This window comes from Sus scrofa, chromosome 17 (assembly GCF_054392235.1).
Source record: "Sus scrofa isolate SSC_HxYL_T2T_F1_AM1 chromosome 17, Sscrofa_HxYL_maternal_Yorkshire_Landrace_v2.0, whole genome shotgun sequence".
Classification (NCBI taxonomy): domain Eukaryota; kingdom Metazoa; phylum Chordata; class Mammalia; order Artiodactyla; family Suidae; genus Sus; species Sus scrofa.
In genome coordinates this window covers 17,123,240-17,146,944 of record NC_139399.1, presented here as the reverse complement: position 1 = coordinate 17,146,944, position 23,705 = coordinate 17,123,240, and the positions used below count along the sequence as shown (strand labels likewise).

General features: G+C 46.0%; 1 protein-coding gene across 2 annotated transcripts in view; it reads left to right on the top strand.

Annotated features, from left to right (window-relative positions):
• ZMAT4 (zinc finger matrin-type 4) overlaps window positions 1-23,705 on the top strand; it is a 405,890-nt gene that overhangs the window by 72,554 nt on the left and 309,631 nt on the right. For both annotated transcript variants that reach the window (XM_085004263.1, XM_021077599.2), the window contains exon 2: window positions 17,005-17,110. In XM_085004263.1, the coding sequence (XP_084860389.1) occupies window positions 17,009-17,110 (102 nt within the window). In that variant the 5' untranslated portion in view covers window positions 17,005-17,008. The remainder of the gene's footprint in view (window positions 1-17,004; window positions 17,111-23,705) is intronic.

Below are 23,705 nucleotides of genomic sequence, written 5' to 3'. Positions count from 1 at the left end.
CGGTCCCTTCTTGCCCCCTGAACGCATCATTCAATGGATACGGTTGGATACAATTCTCATTTCATGGGGCTCCAGAAAAGATGCTGCGGGGAACGCCCCCGGGTGCCAGGTGGCTTGAAATATCTCATTAGGAATTAGCTGTGTGGGAAGAAACACTATTTTTAGCAGTGGGTAGGACGTGTTACCGAACTATGACTTCTTTGACATTATGGAACTTAGCAGCATCAAGTTCAATTCAGATGGCATGATAGTAACCAACACCACAATGGAGCCTGCAGATCAAAGTGCTGGAAAATGGGATTCGGCTGCAGTGCATCTCTCTGTTTTTGCAGGTTATTAGGGAGTATCCAGCCTGTGTCCAGATATAGCATGCCAGAGACAATTCTTGGCCTTTTTTTTTTTTCCGATAATATTAAAGCATTTATTAAAACACTTGAATAGCAATGTGTGGTTTTTAAGATTATATATTCCCTATCTGAACATAGGATAGGAAAAGTGAAATTATTAAAATGTGCCTCCATTTTTAAAAAATATTACTTTGATTAGAGTACCATTGATTTACAGTGCTGTGTTAATTTTGGCTCTAGCAAGGTGACCCAGTCAAACATATACACACATTCTTTTTCTCATATTATCTTCCATCATGTTCTATCCCAAGAGATTGGATAGAGTTCCCTGCGCTATACGGCAGGACCTCATTGCTGATCCATTCTAAATGGAATCGTTTGCATCCGAGTAACCCCAAACTCCCCTCCATCCCACTCCCTCCCCCCTTGGCAACCACAAGTCTGTTCTCTGTGAGTCTGTTTCTGTCCTGTAGGTAGGTTCATCTGTGCTGTATTTTAGATTCCACATCTAAGTGATATCATACGGTGTTTGTCTTTTTCTTTCCGACCTCCCTCACGTTTCATTCCTCTTCCACGGCCCTCCATCCACGACACTGACCTCTTTTCCACTGGGCAGCCCATCTTCCCCCCAGCAGGTGGGAAAGGCAGGTAGGAGGGAGGCTGAGCAGGGGTACTTGTCTGGGGCCCGTCTGCTCTGGGTAGACGGCAGGTTGGGTAGAGGGGCTGAGGATTCCCTGCCAGGCTATGGGCCGGGGTACCACTAGAGCAGAATTGATGAAGGGGGCGGGGTGTGGCTTTAGAAGGGCACTCAGCCCATACTTGAAGCCCACACTCAGCCCCACTTTTCCGTGAAGGCACCAACTGCTCAGCCAGGAATCTGTATGAACATGGTTTCATTTCCTGGAAACTGCCCACCCCCTGCTCCTCTCAGTTGACAAGGCAAGAATAATTGACTCAGGGCAAGTATTTGAAAGGGTAACTATGTTAGGAAGTGGCATGGGGAGAGGGGAGCTTCTTCCTAACATCAGGGCTGTTGCCAGATGGCCAAGCTGTCATTTCTGGCGAGGTGACAAGCAAGGCCCTGCTACTCTGATGTGAGGCCCTTGTCCATTACCTGACATCCGGGGGTCATGACCATCTGCTCGGTCCCCTGCCATGAAGGTGGCAAAGCAGATTGTGCAAGACGCCAGCACCAATGTGTGAGCATGGGAAGGACGTCTGAAAAACCGAGAGAAAGAGAGCAGCCCTCCTAGCCAGCGCCACTGCTATTGGAAAAGGGGCTCCTGGTTAAAGTACCTGAAAAGGTGCTTCTGGTGTACACACTGGTCCACAGACCTTGTCTTCAAATGAAGCGATGTTTCCCATAAATGGCTTGATGTTAGATCCCATCAAAACACCGTGTATCTGGTCAAATGAGGAAGAGATGGGTGCTGCCCTGAATAAGCGTTCTCGGGGAGGTCAGGACTGTTTAATGCCCTCACCCAGAGAGAGCTCAGGGCACAATGAGTGTAAGACCCTTGGGAGCCTGGCTTTTTCCAGCTCCCTCGAAAGCATGTAAGAGATTAAACTAAAGTAAAAAGGTACACTTCCACGGAACTTTTTTCCATCCATGTTGTGCTACCGATGTTTGAGTTGAGTAGGTTAAGGCAATGCTAGATAAACGCTGGAATCTAGTGGCTTAGTGCACTTCGAAGTGGTGCTAAGTGGCTTAGAAGTTTATTTCTCAATCACAGAACATCCACTGAGCACTAGGGGTTGGGGACACAGGACTCCTTTCCATGTGGCCACACGGGAGCTCAGGCTTTCAGAGGTTTTGACACGTGACCTCCAAGGTGGACTAGGGCCTGAGAATCCAGCCCCTAGGAGGGAAAGCAGACAGAAGGTCATGCAGCTGGCTTTCCAGGGCCAGCCTACAAGCATGCACTTCACTCTTGCTCAGACTGCTTGGGCCAGAACTAGAACAGAGTGCCCTAACTGCAAGAGAGGATGAGAAAGGCAGACTGCTTTTTGTGGCTGGGAAGAAGGAAAAATGTAACTATGTCTGTGTTACAAAAAGTGTGCAGGATTCGTTTCCAGAAAGTTATCTATCATTGGTGCACAGGTGGTGTCTATCTAACCATCATCCTATCTATCTGTCACATCTGTCTATTCTCTTTCATCTATCCATTATCTATCAGTCATCTCTAATCTATTCTCTATCTATGTATTTGCCTGCATATCTATCCATCTATCTCATATGTATTATCTATTTATCACCTTCCATTTACCATCTATTATTTCAGTCATATATCTATCTATCCATCATTCCATCTATTCTTTCTCATCTATCCATTATCTATCAATCATCTGTCTACCTACCTATCCACCTATCTCTTACCTATTTATCTGTCACTTCATCTATCATCTGTTATCTATCTTCTATCCATTATCTATCATCATCCATATATCTCTTATCTATGTACCAATCTATCCTTCTATCATCTATCTTATTTATCAATCATCTATCATCTATATATCTACTGTCTATCATCTTTCTTTCTACTATCCATCCATCCATCCATCATTCCATCTATTCTTTCTCATCTGTGCATTATCTATCATCTATTATCTATCTACCTACCTCTCCACTATCTCTTATCTATCTACTCATCTATTGTTTAATCTTTCTATCATCTATTATCCATCTATCTCTTATCTATCTACCAATCTATCCTTCTATCATCTACCTTATTATTATTATTATTATTTTGGCTTTTTACGGCCACACCCACAGCATATGGAGATTCCCAGGCTAGGGGTCTAATTGGAGCTACAGCTGCCGGCCTACAACACAGCTCACAGCTACGCCGGATCCTTAACTCACTGAGCGAGACCAAGGATTGAATCTAAAACATGGTTCCTAGTTGGATTTGTTTCCACTGCACCATGATGGGAACTCCCTATCATTTATCTACCTATCTATCATCTGTCCATCTACCATCTATCTGCCTATTTGTCTATCATCTATCTTTCTACTATCCATTATCTATCTGTCTGTCTGTCTGTCTATCTATCTATCTATCTATCTATCTATCTATCTACCTATCTCACTATCATTATCATCACCATCACTATCATTTACTCTCTTTAATAGCAGCATGAGCATCCCCACAACAACTTCCAAAGCAAAGTTAAGCTCTGGAACAACTTGCATGTAGTCAACGTGACCTCTCATCCTGTCCTCGGGCGGTAATCCCCATGCTGAATCCTGTCCTCATTTGTTGGCCACACATTTTCAGAGCTGTATCTTGTTTACATGCATCCTAAAGACGGACCCATTTTTTAAAATTTTGATTTAGTGGGAAGGAGCTCGTGCACGTGCTCTTTGACTTCCTTTTCTCATGTGGACATTAGGTTGCCACAGACCATCCGTGTTCTTGGGTGCTGCTGTGCCTGACTCACGTTGTGACTCTGCCCCCATTTATCCAGCCCTCTCCTGCTGATGCGTGTTGTGCTGATTGTAGGTTTTTCTGTTTGAACAATGCTACTATCATCATCCTTCACACGCCTCGTGTCGTGCGATGAGCAAGAATATTTCTTGCCTGTAAACCAGGAGTGCAGTTGCTGGCATGCTTAGCTTGCTGAGATAACACATAAAATTAAATTTCAAACTGCTCTTTCTATCAAAAATGTATAAAATATCCCTTGTGTGTCCATTACCTTCACCCACACTTGATATCATCCGATATTTGAATTTTTACTAATCCCTTTATTGTTTATTAATGAGCTCAATACACTTACATTTTTATGCTCAGCTTCCCCTGGGCGCTGAATTCCCTAACCCATCATTATTTCCACTACTCCTTGCTGCATCCCAAAGCAAGAAGTGGCACAAGATCTCCAACCAACTCAGATGGGAGAAGAAGTTCTGATTGAAAGATCTCATGGAAGGGGCAGGCTTTGGTCAGGAGGGATAGTCCCTACCTTTGCAACATTTTAATTCCTGTGTTTTCCCCTCTTGGCCACTCCGGATACTATTACATGGACTCTACACGTTTGCTGATTTTAAGAAAAGAGGCAAACAAACCCCGACCAGACAGACATCCTCGGAGAAGCCGAGTTAGCAGGCTGGAGTGGGGAGTGGGGTTGAGAATGTCCGCTGGCTGACTGACAGCCAGGCAGCAGCATCCTTGGAGTGTGGATGAGAATAAAGTGATGGTTTTCCCCCGCAGCAGCTTGGCCCGGCTGCAGTTGGATACAGGTGCAGAACTGCGCCTCGGAGCCCTGGATGTGATCCGCTGCATTCGAATCTGCCCTCAATCTGTCTGGTTCAGTAGGGGCGGTCTTGTGAAGATAAATCATGTAAACCAGTTACAGTGATGGAATGCTTATTTCAAACCCGTGTTTTCACAGGCTTGTTGCCACTGTTAAAGAGAAAGATCGTGTTGTCTTGCAGCTTGTTAAGAAAATCCACCCGTTTGGAGGGTGCACCTGCTCCACGCAGGCAGCTGGCAAGTTGGGGAGAGAGGAATCCACGCTGGCTTTTCTTCCTCTGAGTGGTGGTGGGGGAGGGGGCGGGAGCCTATGCCTTAAGATGCGAGTGGCTTTTCCACCCGGGTGCACAGCCCTTTCATTTAATGAAACGAATGACAGAAAGCAGAAGAAGTGAGCTCACCTCCCTCATATTTTCTCTCTTCTCTCCTCCTTTTTGTGGGCTAGTGATTTTTGTTTTCCTTGGGGCCTCTGGCTTACCTCGCGTTCTGGGGGCTCCGTGTTTGCTCTGGCTTGAAGGGATAAAGCAATGGAAAACCCAAGCTCTCCACCTACCACCCATGTCAGCCCTCTGAGAGAGCAGAAAGAAAAATGCTTCTGACCCACTGTGACTGCAGAGGTGCTGGAGTTGACGCATTAATACCCTGCAAAAGAAATGGTGTTTCTCTTGATGGAGGTGCTCCATCAGGCTGCCCAGCTGGAGGGTAGATGAGCTCATGGCTGGTTATCGCCACACCCCATGGGCTCGCCCCTCAGCAGCCTCCTGCTAGGGCCTTTGGGAAACCCACCCAGAAGGGCTGTCACCCTTTGAAATACCTGCCCACCCACCCCCCGCCTCTGCCCATTGTAAGGCAGAGGCCAAGGGCCAACACTGAAATCTTAGCAGGGTGGCGTTCCCGTTGTGGCACAGTGGAAACAAATCCGACTAGTAACCATGAGGTTGTGGGTTCGATCCCTGGCCTTGCTTGGTGGGTTAAGGATCCAGTGTTGCTTTGAGCTGTGGTGTTGGTCACAGATGCAGCTCAGATCCTGTGTTGCTGTGACTGTGGCTTAGGTTGGCAGCTGTAGCTCCAATTAGACCCTTAGGCTGGGAACCTCCATATGCCATGGGTGTGGCCCTAAAAAGCAAAAAAATAAAAAATAAAAAAGGAAAGAAAAGAAAAATCTTAGCACAAGTAAGGATTCTAGAATGATACATGGGAGAGAGCAACTACCGCATACCAGCTGGTGTGAAAAATTTTTTTTTTTGGTCTTTTCTGGGGCCACACCTGCACCATATGGAGGTTTACAGGCTACGGGTCTCATCGGAGCTATAGCCGCCGGCCTACGCCAGAGCCACAGCAACATGGGATTGGAGCCGCGCCTGCAATCTACACCACAGCTCACGGCAACGCCAGATCCTTAACCCACTGAGCGAGGCCAGGGATCGAACCCACCACCTCATGGTTCCCAGTTGGATTTGTTAACCACTGAGCCATGAGAGGAACTCCACATTTTCTATTTATGTGTCAGAGGAGACGGGGATTCTGGCCATGCAGAATAGTGTGCGCCTAGGTCAGTGTGTGAAACTTCTCGTGAGATCTGACCCTTGGAGGGCCTGTTCATTGTGGCCAATAGAGTGCCTAGAAGAGCACAGGCACATAGTAAATGCTCAATAAAACCCAAGTGATGAGTAAATGGGGGGAGGTCTTAGCGAGGCTAATATAATATAATATCCTGGATTGAGAAGAGGCTATTTAGTGAATTTCATAGAAAATCTAAGGGGCCAGAGCTGTCAGCAGCTTGGGTTCCACTCAGCCCCGCCCTGGAGTCTACAAACCAGAATCCTACATCCAGACAAGGCACAAGGGGCCAGAAGTGGCAAGGAGCCAGGCGTACACACCTCCTCACGGTGGAAGGTGCACAAGTGTATGCCCTGAGGTTGGCCCTGGCTGGGGGTATGTGTGCTGCTCTCTGCCCCCAATGTCATCAACCAGCCTGTGCCATATGTGGGTGAGACTGACAAATATGGTTCCATGGCCCTGGGCCCAGCAGAGGCCGATGCCTCTGAGTCAGGATCTCAGAGCCTGGTTTTACAAGGGAAGAAAATGGTGCCATTAAAAGGCAATTATTCAAGCGGTGTGAGTCAGCTCTGCAGCTCCTGGCGATGCCAAGAGGGAGAAGAGAGCGGTGTGGAAAGTTCCCTTTCTCTCTCTCTCCAAAGCTCAGGCTGGAAAGCAGGGCTTGCACCTGCACTTGGACAATATACAGTGAGGAGCCTGGACCACCACATTCCTTTATCTGAGCATCATTAGGAAGGTGGAAGGCAGTGTCCAATCACAAGAAAGGGCTTCATCCCCCGACCAGGAAATCAAAAACTTCCTCAAGCTGGTTGTCTTCACCCTGGTCTCAGCCACTTCACGCAGGTTCCAGATTCCCTGTTTGGCCACCTGGGGGGCGGGTGTTCTGGGTCTGCAGCCCCCGAGAGCTGGGGTCAGGCATCTACTCCATCTGTTTGCTCTCTGCCCCTTTTTTCCCTTGGGTGCTATTTCCTGGGAGACCAATATGTTTCCATTTCTGGAGCACTTTCTATGATCATTTTTTTTTTTTTTTGTAAGGCTACTTGGTCTGCTGCCACAGTAACCAGCTCTGCATCCCCCACCTTCACGTGGAGAAAGATGCGAAGGGACAAGACTGACCCTGCTTCTAGCCTGTCTGTGGGGGCTCCTGGGCCCTAGATGTGGGGGGTGGGGTGGGGCAGTCACTGTGTGGATATTTGCAGAGTTACTTATTTGTCTCCTAAATCCTTCTCATCTGATGCCAGGGAGACCAGGGAGTAAGGTGTTTTGCCTGCCCTTGGGACAGTGGCAGGGCCTGAAAGGGGGTGGGAGCAAAGACTGGGCCACAGTCACAAAAACACCAAAAGTGGGTTCCAGTTCAGGGCCCTTTTGCAAGTGGAATAAAAACTCTAGGAGTTCCCAGTGTGATGCAACAGGACCGGCAGCATCTCTGGAGCTACACTAGGGCGCAGATGGGATCCCCGGCCCAGTACCGTGGGTTAAAGGATCTGGCATTGTCACGGCTGTGGTGTAGGTTGAATCTGATCCCTGGTTCACAGCTCATGTCTGATCCCTGGCCTGGGAACTTTGCTGGGGGGTGGCCAAAAAAGAAAGAAAACCAAAAACAAAAACCTCGAAAGATCACAAAGAAGCAGACCCGGCCTTACTGTTTTTTTTGCTGAAAATAGACTGGTGCCAATTCTTATAACTTTCCTCCTCTTAGTAGGGAACCACTCCAAGTACTGGTAAAACAAAACAGGAACCATTTCAGTAGCCTTCGGGATGTTAATAATTTTATTTTTATTTACTTTTTTTCGGGCCACAACTGTGGCATATGGAAGTTCCCAGGCTAGGGGTCGAATTGGAGCTGCAGCTGCTGGACTATGTCACAGCCACGGCAACACTGCATCCCAGCTACATCTTCCACCTACACCACAACTCAAGGCCATACTGGATCCTTAACCCACTGAGTGAGGCCAGGGATGGAACCCACATCCTCATGGATACTAGTTGGGTTCTTAAACAGCACAGCCACAACAGGAACTCCATTTTCAGATTTTTAATGATACTCCTGAGACAGACAATAGGACAGGTTGAAAGGCTCACTGTGCTGAAATGCTTTGGTCATTTTTACTCCAAAGATTTGGGCATTTTCACTCCAAATCTCACCTGTAAGATCAATTAACCTACTCTCTGTTCATTTTCTCCTTCTCTGGCGTTTTAAAAATAGGATTTAAGCCTCTGTTGCAGCTCAGAGGGTTAAGAATTTGACTGGTATCCATGAGGATGCGGGTTCAATCCCTGGCCTCGATCAATGGGTTAAGGATCCGGCTTTGCCTCGAGCTGTGATGTAGGTCACAGACACAGTCTCATACTGCTCATGTACAAGAGCATACAATCAAGAAGGTGTTTAAAGATAAAGCAGAAAGGGGAAGTTCCCGTCATGGTGCAGTGGAAATGAATCCAATGAGTAACCATGAGGGTACGGGTTCAATCCCTGGCCTCGCTCAGTGGATCAGGGATCCTGCGTTGCTGTGGCTGTGGTGTAGGCCAGCAGCTTAACCTTCGATTTGACCCCTAGCCTGGGAACTTCCATATGCTGTGGGTTTGGCCCTAAAAAAACAAAAAACAAAAACAAACCCTTAAGATTTAAGACCCAAGCCAGTTTCAACCAAAGCACTGCACTTGCACTTAGGGGCATATTTCTGACTTTCCAAACTGCCACTCTCTCTGACTCTGTGAACTCAGCAGTATCAGGAATTGCATCTAAAAATACTCCCAACAGTGTCTGACCCTTGTGAAAGCTCTGGACCCAGAAGGGATAAGGATTTTATTTTGCTGTTATAAAGGTATTAAGTGGTGCTCCTGAGTCGGGCTTAGCGCTAAAGGGCCTTACCACTCGATTTAATTCCTCCAAGAGGCAGGTAGAGTCATCAGCCTCATTTTCCAGATGAGAAACTAAGGCTTAGGAGTTGAGTAACAAGTCCGTAAGTGGCAGTGGGGTACCGAGTTCTGTGTCCATCGGCTCAGCCCTCACCATGGCTGCCTCCTCGTGGAGGATTTGGGCATTTTTACTCCAAAGATTTGGGCATTTTCACTCAAATGGTGGGGTGGGGGTCCAAGCTTCTCTTTTCTCCCCAAGGGACAGGAGATGCCATTCTGGGGAGCCTGACTGCTGTGGCCATGGCAGGGCCACTGCAGGGTGTGGCTGTGGGTGCAGAGAGCTGATCTGCACCCAGACTTTGGGTGGCATGTGGTTTCCTTTTTGTCCCCCTGGGAAGCAGGTCACAGGGAGAAGAGCAGTAGTGGACAAGAGAGAGGGTGGGACGTGGTTCTCATCAAATCACTCCATCTGCCACTCTTAGCACCTACTGGCAGTGACAACGGATTTTACACATTCATGAAGTATGGGGATTTTCGCAGGTGTAATGCCTGAGCATCAGCAGGCACTGGAATTCCGTGGAAACAAGACATTTCTGTGGATGATACTGTTAATACCAAAGAGAAACCTGTGATGGCAAAAAAAGGCTAGGATTTCAGCACACCAACTGCGTTCATCTTCCCCCTTAGTCCTGCATGTGGTTTTATTCATTTTTTGGCTTAAATATTTTACAGCATCCCTCCTGAACATAAGAATAATGATAATATAGAATTAATAATATTTGTAATCTGTTTTTGAGTGCCTGCCACATGCTGCAGTCTTTCATAGGTGCTTTTTTAATCTACATCTTCTCTAATCATCGCAGTAACCCCGTGAGAGTGTTTTTCCATTTCACAAATGAGGAAAACAGGGCTCAAGAAGGACATATAACTTTCTCAGAAACCTAGTTGGCGAGTCACCAAACTTGGATTTGAGCTAATGTCTTGTTTTTCCTCCTAAGAGTCCTATATGGGGTTTGGGGATCTTTGAGTCAGAAGCTATTTTACCATTATTAGAAATGGAATGAAATGAAAGATATTAATCTTGGCCAGGAAGCCTCAGGTTTCTTTGGGTTTTCAGCCCATGCTCCTGAAATCTGCTTTTGAGGAGCAGAAAGAAGCAGAAAGGAAGATGTCCTATCAGCATTTGAAGATTCTGGAAAAGGCCATTCCTTGCACCTTTGAGTAACATGTGCAGACCTGGCTCTCATCCTTCTGTCTGGATCTTGAGCTTCCTTGCAGTTTGCTGCCTCTTCCCCTTATGCTGCATAATCCCAAATTAGCCCCACCAATGCCCTTTGTAAAGATCTTCTTATACCTACTGAGAGTAAGATTTTTTTTGTGTGTGTGCCAGGGAAGAGAATTAACTCTTGAGATGGAATCTCTTTCCTTCCATTCTAATCCTATATATTCTTCTTCTTCCCCTTCCTCTTCCCCTTCCTCTTCTTCTTCCCCTTATTCTTCTTCTTTTGTCATTGTAGGGCCATACCTATGGCATATGGAAGTTCCCAGGCTAGGGGTCAAATCAGAGCTGCAACTTCTGGCTTATGCCACAGCCACAGCAACTCGGAATCTGAGCTGCATCTGCTACATATGTAGCAGCTTGCAGCAATGCCAGATCCTTAACCCACTGAGCAAGGCCAGGGATCGAACCCATGTCCTCATGGACACTATTAGGGTTCATCTACTGAGCCACAATGGAAACTCCTAATCCTATCCATTGTTAAATTTTAAGCTCTTATAAAACTCCCTTGAAGAGTTTGCTATCATACCTCTTATCTCTTCAAATCTTGTAGCACTTTTTTTTTTTTTTTTTTAGCAGCCAGATTCCACCTGGTGCCCGTGCCTTAGGTATTTGGCGTGTTATCTCTTTTCTCGCTCAATAGCTCATCAATCTTTGGAAGACAGGAGTTGTGCCTTCTGTTATCTTGGTGTCTCACACACATAATAGATCCACAATAACCATTACTAAATAAACAAAGCTCCCCCCTCTGGATTTTCTGTGTTTATTATCCTGAGCGACATCTCTGAGTCTTACACTGTCATTGCTACGCATTTGAATAGGTCTCTGGCTGCGTAGAGTCCTGGGATAGCAAATAAGAAAAATCTGATCATATTCCTAGTCTAATATCACTTCCAACTCCACTCTAGGCCTTTCCTTTATTGAAATATGGGTAGCCCTTTCGTACGTGAATACAGAAGAATGATAGATTATTCAAAACTGCCATGTTTGCTTTGGAATGTGCCTGGATGGGTGACATTGAGGAAGTTTTTTGTTTTTTTTTTTTTGTCTTTTTAGGGCTACACCCATGGCATATGGAGGTTCCCAGACTAGGGGTCTAATTGGAGCTGTAGCTGCCGGTCTACACCACAGCCACAGCAATGCCAGATCCTTAACCCACTGAGTGAGGCCAGGGATTGAACCTGCAACCTCATGGTTCCTAGTCAGATTCATTTCTGCTGCACCATGATGACGGAAACTCCCTGAGGAAGCTTTTATGCAGGTAACTTTCAAATCCAGGAAGTCAAACTGCTCCCCCTTTCCTTCCCTTACTTTTGCCTCCCTCTTCACAATGTCCCAATGCCTCAGAGTTCAGTTTAATCAGAGTATTCCTAGAGTCGAGGGTCATCACACATTGAGTCTGAAGGACGGTAGTACTGACCGGTGGTGGTCAGTAACTCAGTACCCTCTCTGAGCTGGCTGAGGATTCAGCACCATGGACAAGGCCAAGGAATGCTGGTCAGGTTTTCTGGTGCTTTTCTGACCAGGTTCTCCTGTAACTTCTGAGGACCTGTGAGGTTGAGATTTCTATTCTAAACAAGCAGGAGGAGGGAAGTGAGTGACAGCCTTCTCTCTCTTGGAAATTCTGCTCTTCGAATCATAAATCAGATCCTCTGGTTGTCTGAAGTGACCTACGCAGAGAGCGTTCTTTTTTCTTAGAGAAAAGGTGTCATGCACAAACCAGCCTGACACTTGTCCACTAATGGCCTCCCACTGGAATTTTCCTTATCCAGGTATTCTACAGATTCCAGATTTTAGCCTTTCAGATTTGAGAGGGGTCATTATTGCCATTTTATTGCATGTGGGTTCGTTCCCTCAATATTCTTACATAAAACAGTGGAAAAAGCCATGATATTCTCTTCCTCTTTGAATTTCTTTTTTTTTTTAGGATACACATTTTATATTCTGCCTTTAAAGCTATTTCTGCTGCACAGCTGCTTTACCGAGACTCAGACTCCTACGGGCCTCACTTGGTCCGACACGTACCTTGAATATCCTTTCGCAGTGTTTGATTTCTGCAGTTGGTTGTATAATGAGGAGGGAGTGTGCAGCGAGTTTGGAGATTCCTATTAACCAGGTCACCCATGAATCTATTTTCAGGCGCTTCTTTATTAGAAATAGCAGGGAACATGATAATATTTAAACACAACTACTTATAGGAGCTTGCTTTCAAAAATATACCTTACTAAGCTTTCTTTCCCCATTTGACATTTCAAAATGTTGTACTACATTCTCGCATCATCAAAGCCCCTCTTCTCCATCTGCATTCTAAGATGTGAATACGGACCATTACAAATGGCCATGGCTATTTGGGATGGCCATTTGGGTTTGTGATCCTATGCAGGATGTTTCATTCTGTTCTGGGCACGGCTTTTGAAGATGGCCTATAAAAAGATAGACATGGGAGTTCCCATTGTGGCCCAGTGGGTTAAGAACCCAGTGTTGTCTCTGTGAGGATGAAGGTTTGATCCCTGGCCTCAGTCAGTGGGTTAAGGGTCTGACTTTGCTGCAAGCTGTGGTGTAGGTTGCAGATGTGGCTTGGATCTGGTGTTACCCTGCCTGTGGTGCAGGTCACACTTGCAGCTCTGATTCAACCCCTGGCCCAGGAACTTCCACATGCTCCAAGTGTGGCCATAAAAAGAAAGAAAAAGAGACATAGACTAAGATGATAAAGCAGGACAGGGTTTGGGAATAGATAGAAGAGAGCTATATTCAGTACTTAAGGGTGGATCTCATGAGAAGGAAGAGTAGAATTATTCTGTGTTGTTCTCAAAGAATAACTGAGTATATCTACAGTGGGGCAGATTTTGACTCAGCCTTAAAAAGTACCTAACACAGGGAGTTCCCACTGTGGCTTGGTGGTAATGAATCTGATGAGTATCCATGAGGCTGTAGGTTGAATCCCTGGCCTCGCAGAGTGGGTTAAGGATCCTGTGGTATAGGTCACATGGCTCAGATCCTGAGCTGCTGTGGCTGTGGCGTAGGCCAGCAACTGCAACTCCAATTTGAGCCCTAGCTGGAAACTTCTGTAGGCTGCACCTGCGGCCCTTAAAGAAAAAACAAACAAACAGGTTGCCGGGCAAGTTAGTGGATCTTCAGGCCCTGTGGGTGCTGTACACCAGGCTGACCAGGCTGTCTGCCCAGAATGAGTCTTCCAGAAACAACAGGTCCACATCAGCTGTGAGGGTCACTGGTCCTTAATCTCTGGCATTACTACAGGGACTCAGGGCATTGGAAAACCCGAGGTAACCTGATCTGAGTAGCAGAAACTGTGAGTCCTTTTGAATTGCTTAATATAGAGGCCAAATGCCCTAAACCAAGACAGCCAAGGGCAAGGTAGAAAGTGAGTGTGGAGTTGTTGAGGCAGGCAGCCTTTTATTGCAGGCAGATACTTTTATTCCCATGACCCAAATATTTAGATGATTTTTTATTTTTAAATTTTATGTGTTTATTTATTTATTTATCTTTTTAGGGCCGCACCTGTGGCATATGGAAGTTCCCAGGCCAGGGGCCAAATCAGAGCTGCAGCTGCCAGCCTATACCACAGCCACAGCAGTACTGTATCTTTAACTCCCTGAGCGAGGTCAGGGTCTGAACCCATGTCCTCAGAGAGACTATGTTGGCTCCTTAACTCTCTGACCCACGACAGGAACTCCAGATGATTTTATAAAACATCTAAGGTGAAGTACAATTTTTCATTTTGTTGCATTAGTCAAGCCTTGCCCAATATCTTACCAATATTGGGATATCATTTAAAAAGTGATCACGGTAGTTCCTGCTGTGGCAAAACAGGATTGGTGGCATCTTTGCAGTGCCAGGATGATGATTCGACCCCTAGCCTGGCACAATGGGTTAAAACATCTGGTGTGGCATAGGTCATAACTGGGGCTCACATCTGACCCCTGGCCCAGGAATTCCATATAACGGATGGGCGGTGGGTGGGTGGGTGGGGAGGCCAAAAAAAGCAAAAAAAAACAAAAAAAAAACAAAAAGTGATCATGACGCTTTTCAATTAGAGGGAGATTTAGAGTTTGTAGAGTGCCTGCTTCTATCTTTCTCCTTTAATCTTCCCCACAATTCTCTAAGGAGGTGTGGGAAATACATCTCAATTTCTAGAGGGAGAAAACAGCTCTGGAGGGTTTAGTGACTCACCCAGGTCCCCACAGCTAGAACTGGGATGGATTTGAAGAGTGGAAATTGGAACCATGGATGCTGGACAGTGCTTGTGGCAGTGGCCAATATCGACAGTGTGACTTTGGACATTGTCATGTGTACAGTGAGGGTGCTGGGGTAGGATGGGGTTCAGGGTGCCTCCCTTTCTGCACTTCTCTTGCCTCTTCACATGCGTGCCGTCTGGCACAGTCCTGACTCTTACTCTGGCAGGGAGGAGGTTAAGATGAAGAGGATTTGGGGGTTGGAGGAGAGGATTCTGAGCTGCTGGTGTGTGTTGCCAAGGTGGTGACATTACATGTCAGCTGTGTGGGACACGTCCGTGTCAGGGCACTTTCACAAGCCTGAGAAGCCTGGCTGCATTTTGATTTAGCCTTTGGAATGTGAGGATGTGTTTCTTCCCCTCTGTGGGCTCAGTGGTGGTGTGGGAAGTGGCCTTTGTGAATTTCATCTGCTCTAAATGTGGAAGACTCAGTGGGATCCTCCAGGCCTCCTCTTTTTACAAGGTAGAAACTTGCAAAAAGAGTTATAGTTAGTTTAGTCTTTTTTTTTTTTTTTTTTGTCTTTTTGTCTTTTTAGGGCTATAACCACGGCATATGGAGGTTCCCAGGCTAGGGGTCAAATCGGAGCTGCAGCTGCCAGCTTACACCAGAGCCACAGCAATGTCAGATCCGAGTCATGTCTGTGACCTACACTACAGCTCATGGCAATGCTGGATCCTTAAACCACTGAGCGGGGCCAGGGATCGAACCTGCCACCTCATTGTTCCTAGTCGGATTCATTTCCGCTGCACCACAACTGGAACTCCTAGTTTAGTCTGACTTGACTTTTTTCTTTCTTTTTATGTCTGCATCTGTGGCTTATGGAAGTTCCCAGGCTAGGGGTTGAATCCGAGCTGCAGCAAAAGGCCTACATCACAGCCACAGCAACTCAGGATTCTTAACCCACTGAGTGAGGCCAGGGATTGAACCTGCATCCTTATGGATATGAGTCGGGTTTGTCACTGCTCAGCCACAATGGGAACTCCTGAGTTGTCCTAGTAGAGCTCTTGAACTCAAAACTCGATTTGACTTTGCTTATAATGCTGTTGACAAAGCTACATGTTTCCTTGTACTACAAAAGCAATGTGTGATTATTATAGGAAATTTTAAAGAAATTGGGCATTCCTTGGTGGCACAGTGGGTTAAGGATCTGAGATTGTCACTGCTGTGGCCTTGGTTGCTGCTGTGGCAAAGGTTGGATCCCTGGCCTGGGAACTACTTCTGCCTGCCACAGGCACTACAACACACACAAAAATAAAAATCAAGAAAATTACATAATTACCTATAACCTTGCAAAGATAACTGCTGTTAACATTTTGTTAAAACTTCCTGGAATATTTTCCCATGCATCTACACATTTTTTTTTTTTTTGGCTTTTTAGGGCTGCAACCATGGCACATAGAGATTCCTAGGCTAGGGGTTGAATCGGAGCTGCAGCTGCCAGCCTATACCACAGCCACAGCAACGCCAGATCCAAGCCTTGTCTGCAACCTACACCACAGCTCAGGGCAACGGTAGATCTTTAACCTACTGAATGAGGCCAGGAATCGAACCTGCATCCTCATGGGCACTAGTCAGGTTTGTTAACCACTGAGCCACCATGAGAACTCCCAACATCTATACATTTTGAAAATAAGTCCATAATACTGACTCGTCAACTTTGGGTTTTTTTTTTTTTTTTTTTTTCTTTTTAGGGCCACATCTGCAGCACAGGAAAGTTCCCAGGCTTGGGGTCGAATCAGAGCTGTAGCTACCAGCCTACACCACAGCCACAGTAACTCGGGATTTGAGACGTGTCTGGGACCTACACCACAGCTCACGCCAACACCAAATCCTACTGATTGAGGCCAGGGATCAAACTCACATCTTCATGGATCCTAGTTGGGTTCGTTAAATGCTGAGTCATGAAGGCAACTCCCTCAACCTTTGTTTTAATGGTAAACTTTTCCCTGTATCACTGAAGAGTCTCTTAAAGGATTTGATCTGAGCTTGAATTGGGGAGTCAGGTAGTATTTAGAGTGTAGATGTATCAAAATTCACTCAACCTATTTCCTCTTCTTGGATCTATCGAGTGCTTACCATTTCTGGGTGCTATAAATTTTTTTGAAGATGTCTGCTCGTATACATCCTTGGCCATACATTCGATGTCAGTCTGATGTGTCAAAGGAAGCTAAAGCTGGGTTTCCATTTTTCAGAGTAGCAGCCAGGCTGTTGGGCAGTTATAAGAAAATGGCCATTTGGACACTAAGGTTGGTTGACATGGTAGCCCCAAGGGTTACGGTGGTTAAGTTTGGTCTATGGGCCATACCACCCAGAACGCACCCTATCTCGTCTGATCTCAGAAGCTAAGCACCGTCACCATGGCTTTGCTCCCGGCTTCTTCATATGCATAATGTCCTGAGTAAACATCAAAGGGGTGAACTCATTTTTCTTCTCTTCTGTTGATTCTCTTTTAGCCTGATGAAGTCCTCCGATATCGATCAGGATTTATTTACAGACAGTTACTGCAAGGTGTGCAGTGCGCAGCTCATATCGGAATCTCAGCGAGTGGCCCACTACGAGGTAAGAACAGCGTTTCACGCTCAGGGTTTTTGGAAGAAGGAGCAGCCTGGGGTATGGCCGTGGGACTTGAGAGCACCCCCTTTGGGACTTGGAGCAGGATTTAAGAACCACAGGGCTTGAGCCTGTACAGTCTGAGGTCCGGCTGGGGACAAATGCGCGTGCGTTGGGTTGGAGCTGGGGCGGGGGCAGGGCACACAGGGACAGAGGACATGACAACGACGATGACATTGTCATCTCAGGCCCTTGGCTTCTTCCCAGCTTCTGCTTTTCCCTTTTGTTCCTCAGCCCCTGGAGACCCAGTGGGCTTTCTCTACTTGTTAAATGTGTCATTGCTCATCCCGGGGACACAGGCAAGGATGCATTAGCGCCAGCTTCTCTTTCTGTCTCTGACCCTGAAGAAGAGCTCAGAGCACCTTTCTTAATCCCTGCGGGAAACAGGGCAGTGTCAGTGTTTCAGCACCAGAGTCCTTCCACCTTATGGCTGCTGCCCTAAAAATGTTTGTCAGCAAAAAGTCTTCCCTGGCAGAGTGATAACAAATTTTAAAGCCCAAATACTCTTTTATTTTTTTATTTTTAAATTTTTTACCGTCATACCTGCAGCACCTGGAGGTTCCCAGGCCAGGTGTTGAATTAGAGCTGTAGCTGCCGGCCCAAGCCACACCGCAATGCCAGATCCAAGCCGCATCTGTGACCTAGACCGAACCTTGCGGCACCTCAAGATCCTTAACCCACTGATCGAGACCAGGGATCCAACCCACATCCTCAAGGACACTTTGTCGAGTTCTTAACCTGCTGTGCCACAGCAGGAACCCCCAAATACTCTTGAAGAACATAATTCAGTGGCTTTGGCTTTTTAGGATGGAAGTTCAAATGGCTGTCTTTTGATCCTTTATTGGGGAAGAGAGGATGAGAAGAGAGATGGTACCAGTTTCTGGGAGGGAATGAGATGCCTCAGTCGGAGGAAGTGGGGAGGCTGGGGCCCTGAGATGCTGCTCAGGGCCGTTAGAACACATACCAGTGAGAACATGAGCTTTCAAGGGTAATAATTTGTAAGTAATTTTAGATTGAAGGGCTTAGCCAGCAATTTTCTTTTTGTCTGACGTCTGAAAAATGCCAGTTGTCATTGTCACTCAGCAAACTCCTCTGAGCCTCAGATTCCTCTGTGCACGATGAAAAGAATCATAATCAGATGCACACGTCAACACCCAGCCAGGCATTCATCTGACCCCGTGTTCTCCTCCTGGTTTTGTGGCGACCAGAGGAGACCTCCTTGAAATGGTATTTGTGAAAACACTTTGGAAGCTGTACAGTGTGCCCAGTGTGTGAAATTATGTTGCTTTTTCATTATTAACTCCATGGCAGCCATATTTGGGTAAAGGCTAATAAAACTTGCTCTTCAGAGAAAACTTAAAAATTAGCCCCTGTGGAAAAAAGTCAGCGTAGTCTTTTGTCAATAGGCAGTCAAGTGTAAGAAGAAGTAAATGGAAACCTAAAAGCATCATCTCAAACAGAAGATAGCTATCTTTGGAAATTACGAATTTCTAAAGCCTATAGATGTTGCTTTGTAAACACATGTGATTTTATTAATTCCATTTCCCCAGCGAAGGAAAATCAGGGAATTCATCCCTGCTCTGAAATTCCGTAGCCTCTCTTACGGAATTTCTAATCTAATCTAATAAAGCCTCTTCCTTTATTAGACTTTTGGGTTCCATTTTTAATCATCTTCCTAGATTCTTTAGGCCAGAAACAATTTTATTCATTCAATCTTCTGTAATTTCTGGAACAGGGCCAGTACTTCCTAGCTGTTCAGTGAGCTTTTGTTGACAAAAATAACCTAGTGACACCGTCCCAGCCCTGCTTTGTGGTTAACTGAGCTAGACAGAGTCATGTCAGGAAATCAAAAACAACAACAATTTTGTTTTAAAAGGAAAAAAAAAAAACAACCTTAGCTGCTCAGTTATTTGGATTCGAGTTTTCCTGTTTCCACACTGTACTGCTGTGACACAGTTTAATGGCTTGGTATTTGTTGCGTGTAGCAGAGATGAGACAGAGAAAAGAAAGCAATTACAATAGATCTGCAATTAACAGTGTTACACATCATCAAAACAACATTAAGTGCATTCCCGTTAACCAGGGATGGGAACACTGAGTGATGGTTTGCTTCCTGCCACCAGGCAGATGGGGGCATTTCCTTTGGGGAGAAAGAGCTGCAGTGGTGCTGGCGGGGCGGGGGTGAAAAAGCAACACTCAGGCCGAAGGCACCTTGTCTGAACTTCTGGCTTCTCAGTCCTGCATCTCTAGGGGATGGCTTCTGTCAGATGATCTTGAAAGCCATCTGGGACCTGATACTGCTTCCATTCACCCCTCGCTCCCTCCACACACCCCCTCTTGCATGGAGAGTGGGTCTCTGTGAGTCCTAAAGCCCACTCAATTCATGGAAAATGGGGTCACCCTTATTCTCAGTGCTCTATCCCTGATTTATGACTTAGTATGGTTTTACTCCTCCGTTTGACCAGATCACATCCCGAGCTTCCTTATGAAAAAAAAAAAAACAAACAACAACAGTGAGAACCCACTGTGAACTTTCTGCCTGCCCACTACTGTTTTTTGTTTGTTGGTTTGCTTTTTGGGGCCCCAAATTTCATGGCATACAGAAATTCTCAGGCTAGGGGTTGAGTCAGAGCTATAGCTGCCGGCCTACGCTACAGCCACAGCAATGTGGGATCTGAGCCGCATCTTCGACCTACACCACAGGTCACGGCAATGCTGGATCCCCGAACCACGGAGTGAGGCCAGGGATCGAAGCTGCATCCTCATGGATGCTAGTCGGATTCATTTCCACTGTACCACAAAGGCAACTCCCTGCCCAGCCCTCTTAATGTTAGTTATTTCAGGGGTTCTGGGTTCTATGAGGGGTAGTCACTGCCCCCAGGAAGCTCATAAACGTCATTGGAAGGAAAAGAATTTGTTGTTTGGTGTGGTATATATGTGTGTGTTACCTTGTTCTGGATCTCTACATTCTGTTCTTAAGGAGTGGCTGATGTAATTTGATATAAACACAGTATTAGTTCTTCTGTCTTTTTGGCTTTGTGATGCATGCTATGTTGTGCTATTGACGTTCCTGTTTTCTTTTTAGGGCTGCACCCTTGGCATATGGAGGTTCCCAGGCTAGGGGTCCAATCAGATCTGTAGCCGCTGGCCTGTGCCACAGTCACAGCAACACAGGATCTGAGCCGTGTCTGCAACCTATACCACAGCTCACATCAATGTCAGATCCTTAACCCACAGAGCGAGGCCAGGGATGGAACCATGTCCTCATGGATACTAGTCGGGTTTGCTACCGCTGAGCCACAATGGGAACTCTTTTTTTTGTTTGTTTGTTTTTTGGTTTTGTGTGCTATTGACTGTTTAGAGCTTTGAATATTCCAAATTCCTAAGGGTGAGTCATCTCCAAGCTCTATTATGGTCAAGAAAGATTTGAGGGGATGACATGAATTATCTAGGCTTCAGTGGAGGGATTTAATGCAGGGGTTATTGGAATAAGAAGCCTTGGCATTTCCAAGGAGACCGGCCTGGATGGACCAGATGTGTTTTAGAGAAGAAAGGCTGGCAGCACTTACAGGTAGGGTGGGCTCAAGGAGCTAAGGAAAGGGGAGCCTGGACTCCTGTGAGGCTCTTCAGTATTTAAGAGCATAAAGTGTAACTGAGCATTTCTGAATGACAACCTGTTGACGATGATCAATGTGTATTGTTGGGAAGAGAGTAGCTTTGATAGGAGTTTTGCCAAGAGATGTGCATACCAGTCCATTGACATGGGAGAGAAAAAAACCATGGAAGATGGATTATTGTCTAATGGCTTCACACCTCATTTTGAAACTTGAACCTTTATATAGGAGGACCAAACAACCTCATATATGTCTAACGGACTAAACCCTTCCATACTCTCCTTTTTTTTTTCTTTTTAGGGCCACACCCCCAATATATGAAGGTGCCCAGGCTAAGGGTTGAATTCAGAGCCATAGCTGCCAGCCTATGCCACAGCTGCAGCAACACCAGATCTGAGCTACATCACAGCTGAAGGCAATGCAGGATCCTTAACCGGCTGAGCAGGGTCAGGGATTGGACCTGCATCCTATCATCATGGATACTAGTCAGGTTCATTACTGCTGAGCCACAACGGGAACTCCTCCACACTCTACTTTTAAGAACTCTTTTTGCACATGAGGTCGTGGGGTGACTAAATGGGGAAACATAAGGACATTATTGCTTTTTTTTTCTTACTTGCTAAGCATTAATAACATGTTAATGTTTTGGTGGAAGATATAATTAGATGTTGTCTCTGCTCTCTGTTTGAATAGTCTGAATCAATAGAAGAAGTAGACACAGACACAGAGAGGAAGAGAAAGCTTTCAAATGAACATGCCTGAATGTCACAGAGACGAGAAATGATTTCCCAGTGAGGCCACTTGAGTAGTTTGCTCCAAGCTTCAAGTGGCTAAAGAATAATTTTCAGCAAAGAGGGAAGAGTTGCTTGCAGTGAGGGAAGGGGTTGTTTTCTGGTACAGGGAAGATCATGAGAAACGAAACCCAAAGGGCAGAAAGATTCTTTTCTGGCATAAAGCTAAAGGAAGGAGATGAGTGAGTAGATCTAAGAGAGAGAGATCTTGTTAGGCAGATGCAATGAAACCAACCAGCAACATGCCAGCCCCAAGGGCTTGCCCCTTTCTGTGAACCCTAACACCCCTTGTGTTGCTTTGTGGGCTGTGTAAGTCATCAGTCCTTGTGAATTTCATGGCTCTGGTGGCAAGCTTTCTGAGGGCAGGGCGGAGGCATGTCTTGTATTTTTCATTTATTTCCACAGCATCACCCTGGAGCTTGGCCTGTGGTCCTTGCTCATTGGGACCTGTAGGTTGATCTGAAGAGGCTGGAGGTGGCAGCTGGTGGACGGAAGCAGTGGAGAGGGTTTAATGGAAGCAGTATGGGTGCAACAGGGAAGAAGGTTGATGTATGTTGGGAGTTGGTCTGTACTCAGCACGACCTTCAATGTAGGGGTGACAGGTCTGCTGTGGTAGGAAAGATGATTCTCTCTAAACTGATGGGAAGCTCTTCATACATCTCTGAATCTTGTAGGAATATCTGTTCTGGCAAGTGAACCTCATTCACCCACCCGGGAATGTCAGAATCTAGTATTTTCTCTCATCATTAGAGCAGGTGCATCGAACCTACGGGTTATGCTAAAACAGATTTTTCTGTCTCACCTGTTTTGACTGCCTTCCATAGAACTCTGGCCTTCCCTAGCTTCTGTTTAGAGCAGATAACAGCTGAATGGCATTTTTCTTGTCCCTGTAGGTCCAATAGTAAATGGATGTAAACATTTTGTGGGTAGGGACACTAAGGTAAAAATCAGGTCTCTAATATGCTTTGATTAGTGGCTTGACTGTTTTGTCTTTTGTTTTGGGGGGAATTTTTTTGGCTGCACCTGCAGCCTGGTGCAGAAGTTCCTGGGCCAGGGATCAAACCCATGCTGCAGCAGTAATAATGCTGGATCCCTAAACCACTGCACCACTCAAGTGTCTTGACTCAGAGTGTCAAACCTGAGTGTCTTGACTTTTTGATGCCACCAGTGCCTTTTTTTGTCTTCTCTCCCTTAGTCCCTCACACTTGCTTCTCCACTTTGCTGCTGCTTCTTTTCTAGCTACCTGAGTAACCATGCAGGCTGGACAACTCCTTGCCCAGGTATGAGAATTGGGGGTCAATACCAAGTTGTGTTTCTACAGCCCATCAGTCCTGCCAGGTTCCAGGCTAACTGGACATGAATACTGGCAGGGCTCTCTATATCCACACCTTTCCTGGGTATCACTGGTGATGGGTTCCTAGAGATGCAAATGCTAACTAGGTGGGGACAATAAAACATCTTCATCTCAGGGTTCCTGTGGCGATGCCTTCTTTGCACTGTTAGTGAGACTTGCTGTTTCAGTCTTCGACATGCTTAATTTCTCCCAGATGCACTTACTACAATTGTGGGTGCACTTACCCAGGCGAAAGCAATTCTTATTACCTTTCAGAATGTCCCTGATTACCTGATGCTCTTTAACCTCTGCTTCTTGATCATTTCATTGAAGACTCTTAAGCATCTGTAAAATTTGTAACTCTTCTTTTTTTTCTGTTGTTTTAGTCCAGTGTCTGGCCCTTTTACCTTTAATCAGTTGTTATTAATCAAAACAGTTCACTGGAACATAAAGTGGATGATTGATAGAGAGTCTACAGTGAAGTAAACAACAGTAGCTTAAAGAACACACTCAACTTGGGGCAACACAGACGTTGATCAAGAGCAGTTGTCAGACTGAGCTTAGTGCTGATTGGTGAACAGCAGGAGATTCATGAGTTCTCATTTGCTGGGAGCCTATGACATCACACAGTGGATTTTAGGAGTCATTCCATTGGCTAGAACTCCATCACATGGTCCCGCTTAAATGCCAGGGAAGTTAGGAAGTGCTCTTTAAAAGCTCAAGGGAATGAAATGGGTACAACAAACACATAGGGCCATTGCTGCCACGGTCGTCCCCTCTGTCACCAAATATCCATCCCTTGTCTA